The sequence below is a fragment of the Branchiostoma floridae genome, chromosome 12, assembly GCF_000003815.2.
Source record: "Branchiostoma floridae strain S238N-H82 chromosome 12, Bfl_VNyyK, whole genome shotgun sequence".
NCBI lineage: Eukaryota > Metazoa > Chordata > Leptocardii > Amphioxiformes > Branchiostomatidae > Branchiostoma > Branchiostoma floridae.
In genome coordinates, this window is record NC_049990.1 from 10461905 (window position 1) to 10471583 (window position 9679).

A 9679-nucleotide genomic window follows, 5' to 3' on the forward strand; every position below is an offset into this window, starting at 1 on the left:
ACAGATTGTGAATTGGTTGTGGCATGATCGTCACGAAAAAATATCGATTGCTTCAAAACTGCCATGGCCACTTACTTAGTTACTTACTTACTTGGTTAGTCGTCGGGGAAGGTTCTGAACGTGTCAGAGGGGCTAAATCAGGCACTTTCACTTGTACTGATTTTATCTAGGAGATAAAACATTTCTTCATTTTGTAAAGCTGAGGAATGTCTGTCTGGTTGTTATCTCTATTGGCCACACGTAAGTCATTTGGCATCTTTACGCTGAATGGGAAGGGAAGCCTTCCCAGTATCTTGTGACGAATGTAAAGCTATTTTTCCAGAGGGCTGCTTCAGTAACACCCCCCCCCCCCCAAATTCCGCTAGGGCAGCGATCACACTGCTACCAAAATTTTGCTCAACACTCAACGTATTTCATAGATAAAAAAAACTGACCTTTTTTTAATGCTTTATGGGTTTTACTGTCATAATCTTACATTTGTGTGATATTCAAATTTCTTATATATGATAATGAGATCAAGGGTTTCATAAATCCAATTTAGGTCACATTGAGGTTGCGGTGCGATCGTCGGTTAATGGAGCTGTTGAAATGTTTGTTGTAGGTTGTGAGTTTCATGAAATGGGTCCATGTGAACGTGTGCTGTCTAGCTATTTAGTCAAGCTACATTTTGTATGTTTATTTTTTGCATAAAGAGTACATACCATAAGAAATCAGTCGTGCTGTTGAAGCTTTGATATTGTAGTACACATGTGCAATTAACATTATTGCGACTTTATCTGCAGAAACATACGAATACAGTGTAGGGCGTATACCCCAATTACATAGCTAGTTTGCATAAATATCAGAGCCACTGAAAGCCATTGAAACTTCATTTTAACAGTATCGAAGTTATCGTATACGCGACTACGTTAAATCGGCATTCATTCATTCAACACCTTGTGTTGATACCATGCCTAAAAGATTTGCTTCTAAGTAAATGCTGATAAGAACCCTATAGTATGTTTTGGACCAACCCATGTGACATTAGAACATATATATGTGTCGTTGTACCATGGGTCAAATTGTGTTGGGATGCGGAATACGATGAAGCTACCAAACATAAAGCGTTCTTAGATATGCGCTGCTCGGAATAAAAGAAAGTAGGGAAAATCTCAAGCTGCGTTTTGAGCATAGTTTTCATATAAATTGACGATGTAGATCAGGTAGCTATAGGCTGCAACGGCCGTCATGTAGAGAGTTAGGCAATTACTGATACGACCAGGTATTTCATTGACAAAAGGCACAGTCATACGTCGTGTCATAGGACAGGGGTGTTGCTATGAAATACCATATGCAAACGTCGTACCACATTACAAAAGACGAATAATTTTTTTTTTACAAGATATCGCCCTTTTCCTGAAACTTGGCACAGTTTTCTATTCTTTCATCCTTCAGTGCGATTATCTCCAACGTTTGGCAGGGGCTTGAACCGCAGCTTTCCGCAATCTCGTAGGCTTTGAGCACCTCCCGCACGTCCGTAACCTTTAACCTGATTCTCTCACGAGTTTCGGTCTCTTTATGCCTTTTCGTGCGCGCCCTTCCTCTTTTGTAGCATACAGCAAAGACGATGACGTTAACAACCAGTAACGACGTCCCTACTGCAATCACGATGCTGAGTTCAGAGTAATTTTGTCCCTTGTCCTTTGTACTGACGTTAGAGCCGGCAGATCCCGGTTGCCATTCCCCTGTAAGTCCAGGAACAGTATTTCCAGGAAATTGGCTTGGAGAAGCGGAAGTAGGTAATATAGAAATGCACGTTGTGCTTGAGCCTGTCACGCCAACTGAAGGCTTTGTCCAACCGTCTGGACGGCGTACAGCGAGGCCACCTCCGGTTAGAATTGTCTGTCCGATATCCAGGATTTGACACAATTCGTCCGCATCTTCCGGAGGGTAAAGATAGTTGTTACTAGGAACTTCCTGGGGATAGAGTAACTTTGGAACAAGCTCAATCCAGAAAGCAATGCGCTGCGGTCGAAAACCTTCTACCACCCGAGGTTTCATTCCCAAGTACAGGTAAGTTTCTTGACAATTACTGCAGTTGTCTATACTGTATTGTGTCCACTGGATGTTCTCAAACTTGTTCGGTCTTTCGTGGAGAAACGTAGTGGCTTGTACTCTGGGCTGCTGAGGATCTCTGCAAAAAAAGATACGTAATGGTCAGGTGAATGCTTATAATATGAAAACAGAAACATTATTGTTCAGAATGACAAGGTCACTATGAATACAAAGGGCCAAACTTACCCAGTTTTAGCAAAATTACTCCAGTATGTCATCATGGCGACGCTCAACATAGATTCACCTTTAGTGAAATTCAGCTGCTGGAAGATGCCTTTTGTGGCAACGGGAGCACCAAACATAAATGGCAGCTCGTCCCCATGTACCGCTCCTACCCATTTCGGGTTGGGTGTATTAATGGCCTTATAGCTGTAAGAATACATGTATGTCGAGCTCTCTGTGTTCTTGGTAGAATGGAGATTGGCCACCTCAACAATCGGCACTGCGATCTGCTGTTCTGTGAGCATGCGCACAACACCGGCTCTTCTAGTTTCATTCGTGTCATTTCCCCAGTTTGTGTACAGAAACAGTATGGCGTCTTGGATCTCATTTTCTCTATAGGGAAATACCTGGTTAACAAAGTCGCTGATCAGATTCCTGTAGTCATCATCGGACAGACCGTTTTCTATCACAGCGATGCTTGGAATGTACTTATATCCATCCTCTTCTGACAGCCCAACCATGAAGTCATAGCTCCGGAATAAGTCTCCTTCAAGTAGTCTTCTCGGTTGATCGGGAACAACAACACCATCCACGGACGGACCGAACATGGCGTAGTAACTGGAAGATGGTGGGGTCATGTTCTTTAGTAGCAGCTCCTGGTAAGGTTTGTTACGGAGACATTGTACTGTTTGAGCAGCGTCCGGTCGGCAACAGTCTAGTTTCTCCGCCAGCATTGTTGCGTAGTGCCGCGAGTCTTCAGTGATAGCGCCGGTACCTAAAGCCGAGCCACTCTGAATGATCGCACGGCGAAACTTTCCTGTAGAAACGAAATCAAATCGGATGTAAAATTCCTCCATATATCATACGACACGAACGTGGAAAGATATTCATATCTACGAACGTTGTATTTGGGAGCTAAGGTTTATGGTTTACTCTATATTTTGCTATCTTCAAGATACAACATACGAAAGAATGTACATTAAAAGAACTTGCCCTACCTGCAGCTTTAGGAGACAGCGCCAGTAAGTTGACACACGCCGCCCCAGCACCAAACCCTACAAGAGTAACTCTGGTCGGGTCCCCACCGAAGTGTCTGATGTTTTCACTGATCCAATCAAGAGCTGCGATCTGATCCAGAAGGCCATAGTTTCCAGATGCAAATTGGTCTTCCATGCTTAGAAATCCTGATAAGAGAGAACGGTAATTTGCATTCTGAGTCTGTATAAACTGGACAACGAATTGAAAAGCAAAATTAACGCTTCAAAATGCTATTCAAAATAATTCTATAAGTCCGTTGACGGATCTAACTACACATGCGCAGGTCAAAGGTGAAGGCCCCTGACTTGTAAACAGTTCTTGTCTCGCCCATGCTTTATGGTGTCCATATATGGCCTCCGTCCTTTGGTATGTATAATAAAACTAGACGTGTTTTGTTAACGTCAGATTGTTCTTCATCTTTGAGCTGCGCATATGCAACCGGCTCCACGAAGGGGCTTATTGATGCAAGCATAGGATTCCCCTTTTTGGCCTTGACTGCTTCCATTTCTAGCCGTAAGCATAATGATATGTAATCCTTTACATCTAGCTCAGAATTGATGTACAACAGAATTGATACACTTAGAGGCAGTCTAACATTTCTTAACCTTCTTGTAACATTACATGATTCCAACGAGGCAAAATCATATGTATCTACCTAGTACTCCCAGTCTGTAGTTGATGGTGACCACCACTACAGCGCCGTGGCTGGCTAGCACGGTCCCGTCGTAAGCATTTCCGGTTCCGGTTGTGTAGCCCCCGCCGTGGATGAACACAAGCACGGCTAACGGGTACCTCTCATCAAGAGCAGGACCTAACATGGCAGATTTAAACTCATTAATTATCTGTAGTCATAAAAGATAACAATGACCCTATGGTTATTAGACACATAAAAAGCGTCAACTGACAAAAAAAAGGCTTTCATGTACAAGTTTCAAGGTACTGTGAAATTGAGATTTTCTTTAATGGAAAAGCATCCCTGGAGCGCCACTGAAATACTATTAATAGCATAACCATTGCCATTTCTAATTTCACGACCTGATTCCACCGGCAATATCATTTTACGGGTGCATATTTCAAGATTTTTATCAGGATGCGGGTTACTCTTCACCTGTTGTTTCATGCAAGAGGACACCATTTTTTATATTTTACAAAAATGAGCGTTTCTTAACTAACACAATGTCACATTTATATCCCTATCTGATTCCAAAATGAACGAAATACGTGACTTAAATGTATGGATGAAGCGTTTTCGCCATATTTGATTTAATTCATGTGAAAAGAGTACAAAATCTAGCTTGAGGCTCTGTCTTTGGTTAATCTCCAAGTGGATCTTCCGTCGGCAATACAGTATCCACTGGCAGAGGCAGTACCTAATGGGCCACGGAAACTGTCTTGCCACATGAAGATCTACTTAGAGTTAAGTCTCACATTAGACGTCACATTATATTAATTTTTAAGTCAGTTTCCATGGAGAAAAAGCAGTTCTTGAACTATCCACAAATGTAACAATTTCGCATGAAAATCTTATCCATCCTATGTCATATTCATCCAATCATGGTGGTAATGTAGTTTCCAGCTGTTACTACTATCAAACACAGTGTGTGATACGTCAATGCCTACGTACATGGCTGCCATTCTGATGCATGATTTAATAAGTTTCATTTCATTTGATACGTCCTTGCCAGTGCAGCTGTTAGGTCGTAACCGTGAATTATATATTTCTCCCTTCACCTATGCAATACGAAATACGCGGAATACGTGACTAGCTTTAAGGGTGCAATTTGCCAGCCATGTTTGATTATGTGGAACCCATAGTCACAGCTGGCAATTCTGGCTGCCCCGAACCCTCCCCGCTAACAACCACCACTAATGGGTCGTTATGGTCGAACCACAGTCGGCCAATTTTCCTCGGCTGACTTTACAAATGATCTTGGATCAACTCGGATGCTTACGAATGGGGCAATATGAGGAGTCGGAGTGTTCGTGTGGAGGCGAGGGCTGGTACTGTGACACTGCTCGGTGAGCTGTCTAATTGCTAGAGTTAATGGAATTGAAACGGTGCTCGGAGTTTTTATTGAAAGCACACACAAATGGTCAGAAGACTAGAAACGTATATTTGATAAACATCGTAACGTCTGAATGCAGAAAGATCGTCATATAAGAAAATGTTAATCACACATTCTTTTATCACACAAGTTTTTTACATAAAATTTTTGTCTTGAAATGAAATAAATTAGCTAGAAAAGTAACATACGCAAGCATATTACGTAATATGATATAATACATATAATGTTTAGCTTCACGTGGTCTAACACAAAAACTATTGCTATGTTTATTCTTACTCCAACACATTCATGTACATATAAATATATATGAATGTGTTTGAGTATCCCTTAGAAATACATTTTGGGCTAGACAATGTGAAGCTAAACATTCTTAATGGTCACCAATATACATATATACATATACATATACATATATATATACACACACACACACACACACACATATGTATATATATACATACATATGACAGTCCAGGTCATTGGCCTTCTTTGTTTGTTTTATTTTCAAGGAGAGGAAGAGGCCTAGGAACATTGGTTTTTTGTTCCACGTCCCTGAAGGTAAATATTCCTTAGGATATCAATAATCGATCACAGCCTTCTTTAATCTGATTACCAACTGCATCATGAAGCCAGACCCCCCCTCACCCCCCCCCCCCCCCCACACCAACACACACACCTCACCACAACGTGGGAAATATGCAGCGACTGTTCCCGCCATTTACCAACATCGGTGACATTTTGCCCCGGGGTTGAAACGTCTGTAGATATTACTCAGGCAACTTAAAACCCCCTGCCTACGGAAACTGGTGCCTGCTGTGGTTAAGAAAGCCATACATAAAACTGACTCGTTCTCGCGTTGTTGATTTTGAAAAAGACAAACAAATCAAACACATGCGTCAGGGCTTAATTCAGAAAATGGTAGTCTTTATCATATACGTCTTCTTTTGTATGTACCGGAATCGACATAATTGGCATGGGTTTTTACAAAGTCTTTAATTGGAGTTAATCGAAAGTCATCTAAAGATGACGTACAATGAGGGCTAGGTCTAATCATGATAGATAAATAATAGAACAGCTCATTAAGACACCGTTTGGTAAATTTACAACAGGGCGCTTGACTTGGTGACAACATTACACTTGACAGTTTTCATGACTGGGTGAATCATGTTCAGGTCACTCTCAACTACCATATATTTGGATATATATGGACTGAACCCGAGTCTTATGAAGTAGATTGTATTTCAAACCAACTTTGCCTTCCGTGATATGCACGAAGAAAAAGTGGTTTAGTTGTGTTGAAAACAAATACGACAAAATACATAAAAGATAGCTTTGTTATTAGAAATGACACTGAAAACCACATTTGGCCCTGCCTGATTGCAACATGATATTACGGACGAAATCATATTAGCTTACCTTTCCTTAGCTATTTGAATTTTATGATATAGCTTATTACGTATTTCTAGTTTGTCATTGACCGTAGGAAAATAGCTGTTGCTTTAACAAGTTCTTTTTCCTACACCATTAAAAGTTGTTAAAAATTGAATTATGATGATATCTTATACAATAATCATGGGCCAATTCTTTTACAACAGATTCCTATCAAAAATCGCAGCAATGGTTAAGGTGAAAAGCATCAAAAACCATTTGTGAAGCACTGAGGCTACCTGTATTCACATCATGTAAAGACAATTTACTCTAATGTGTCTGAAGACCTTTCATCACTTCAGGCCTCCTATGGGTTCCCATGCAATCATGAAAACTTGGTGGGGACACTTCATAGCTGTGACACCGTTCTCGAAGGCTTTGAACTTGAAAGCAATGTCATCTCCCTGTCAAATAGATGATTTCCTCGCTACGATCAGCTATAAATGATTTCTTTATGGGATCACAGGTGCAAATATATCTCTATAATTTAAAGGTGAAGTACAGTCCATGAAGTTGATAATATAAATGTCATTTTGACCTCTTTGCTACAAACATGTCAATTTTAGAAGAAATTGCACATTCGGTGGTGGTTGGATGAAATTTGATACGAAATAAATCGAGGCATTTAATCAATGCAGTCAAAAGTAGTTCACCCCTCAAACACCCTAACCTTTTTTAGTGACTCAAAGGGCAGAAAGGGTTCAAACGGACCATGTTTTGCCCAGTAATATCTTCTTATTTTACATTTTCGATAATCACTGGACATGAATGAAGTAAGAGGACCATTTTGACATACTTTTGTGTATAATTCTTAATCATTATTACAATGCCGCGTTTTGTACTAACGGTGAAAACTTTATTCCATACAATTTTGTCTCTTACTTTTCGACCAAACGCATATAATGAAAACGAAATGTGTAATATCAAAATAATTATGCTTCCAAAAGAGCATCCTCTCCCACAAAAATACCAGGTTTTGAAAACTGCATAGTTTGTCGGAGTTTGGACTCAATACAGACGAGTATCTTTAATTTTAACAGTCTGGGGCCATTCAGCGTAAAAATAAGAGAGCTTAGAGTAGATGTTTACTGACAAAGTCACGGAAGGAATTTTATTTCATTCGACTTCACCTCAAAAACGTTGGTGGTGTTTCAGAGATAAAGTCAAAGGGCAACAGTGACTTTGGATCACATTTTGTGTGACAGCCATTTTACGCCCAAAGATGTAGGTATTGACATGGTTTCGTAACTATTTTTATGGTTGAAGCTTGATATTTATTCTGCATGGCAAACTTCCAAATCAGGAAACATCATAATCCTGCTGGAAACGCGGATGTGGACGTGGAGGCGTCTGGACAAGTGATTGACGTGTTTCCATTAGTAGATATACATAAGGAACGAAACGATGGACTTCAGCGATACTTCCCGTTGGCCTAACGTTTCAGAGGAATTTAAGCTAGATAAATGGCGTTGTCGTAGAAAGTGGCCCGGAGCCAACAAAGCCACTTGTCGGGGATTTACGCTCCTCCGACGATAGCTAACATCATGATATCGATGTGCTGACTTTACACATACTATTAGGTATCAGAGACGTGAAAAAAATTGCTGATAGTTTTGCCTTGGAGCCATAATAATGGCCGGCAACACTTTAAATTGTGCTGTGACATGTTCAAAACCTAATCCTGGTTGATTAGCTATGATCTCTGTATGGGTTCTATATGATTCTTTTGACTCTAAAAGAACTTTGATATTCTTAATGATTAAGCAACTACTTTCAACAAAGTTTGCTTTGATATCTCAAGTACTGACCGTTAATAACAGGACTGTAGATGTTCAGGTACAGACAATCTTCGTCCATGGTCTGCAGGAACGGCCGCATGGCTTCCCTGTTCTGGACTGCTGACGGCAGGTCGGTGTCTCCTGATGTTACAATCTGCGGACAGGCGGGACCAAACTTGGTGAAGTCTCTCACCTTACCCTTGTCCCAAGCTTCTGGTTCCTGTGGTGGTCTGAATCTCAGGTTACCAACCGGTGGTTTTGCGTACGGAATCCCCAGATACTTGTTCACTGCACGCATCCTGTCTTTGGGTGGCGGGACTTGTCTGCCCCGAAAAGATCCGTATTTGGTGGTGATAACTTCCCCGGAGTTAGAGTCCGCAGATGCAGTCATGAGGATCCATGTCAGTACAGCGGATGTTACCCACATGGAATCCATATCTTCACTGTGTAGAGATTCCTCTTCTAGTATGTCACGTCAGTTCGTGCCGTGTGAAAACTGAAATAAGCAGAAGACATATGATTACAATTGATATCAGAATAACAACATACATTGGGAAAGATATGGTCAAAGGTATTACTATCTGAATCCTGAGAAAGATTTAATAAAGGTGATATCTATGACTTACTATGAACATCTATGTCCAGAGACAATGTCTAAAGAATCCCGTCAGTCACTACCGAATAACTGTACTTGTCAAACAACAGTACAATACAATACCATGAAAGATTTGGTTATTCGCTACCGCGCAATCATCAGCGTCCTCATCGGTGAGGACCTTGTTTTTTGAGAATCTATCACCAAATGTCCACCAGACATCGATCTCCAGGCACGATTGAAATAAGTGCGAAGATGATTCCTTTTCACGAAGTGATAAAAGAAGTCTACGTCCCCCACAGCTTAACAAAGACCGGACTCCTCTTGCAATTGATCACCTTAGGTGACCCCATCCCAATCCCATCTCAGTCTCCAGGATGCCAGAGGTTCTTTGAAAGGCAAGTCATTATACACAATACCCTAACCTTGGAAACATTCCACGGGGCAATCAAAGCCCCAAAATGCGCGGGTCAAAAGTATGAACGCATTACCATAGACGTGAAAATCATTTCCAAGAC

At 41.0% G+C, this 9679-nt stretch overlaps 1 protein-coding gene across 1 annotated transcript; it reads right to left on the minus strand.

The window, feature by feature from the left end:
* Positions 1 to 818: 818 nt before the first annotated feature.
* Positions 819 to 9056, minus strand: LOC118426962 (neuroligin-4, X-linked-like). The gene is made up of 5 exons (XM_035836594.1): positions 8597 to 9056; positions 3950 to 4105; positions 3255 to 3440; positions 2281 to 3073; positions 819 to 2173 (listed from the first exon to the last, which is right to left on the minus strand). The coding sequence occupies exons 1-5, from the start codon at positions 9000 to 9002 to the stop codon at positions 1375 to 1377; spliced, it is 2340 nt and encodes a 779-aa protein (XP_035692487.1). The 5' UTR covers positions 9003 to 9056; the 3' UTR covers positions 819 to 1374.
* Between the last annotated feature and the right edge of the window lie 623 nt (positions 9057 to 9679).

What these genes read in the sequence shown, in the direction of transcription:
- LOC118426962 (XM_035836594.1), bottom strand. Translation starts at nt 9,002, where the DNA reads ATGGATTCCATGTGGGTAACATCCGCTGTACTGACATGGATCCTCATG. An exon ending in CTACAGTCCTGTTATTAACG is followed by an intron (nt 4,106 to 8,596) that starts GTCAGTACTTGA and finishes CTGCCATGTTAG; the next exon opens with GTCCTGCTCTTGATGAGAGG. An exon ending in GCTGTCTCCTAAAGCTGCAG is followed by an intron (nt 3,074 to 3,254) that starts GTAGGGCAAGTT and finishes TCGTTTCTACAG; the next exon opens with GAAAGTTTCGCCGTGCGATC.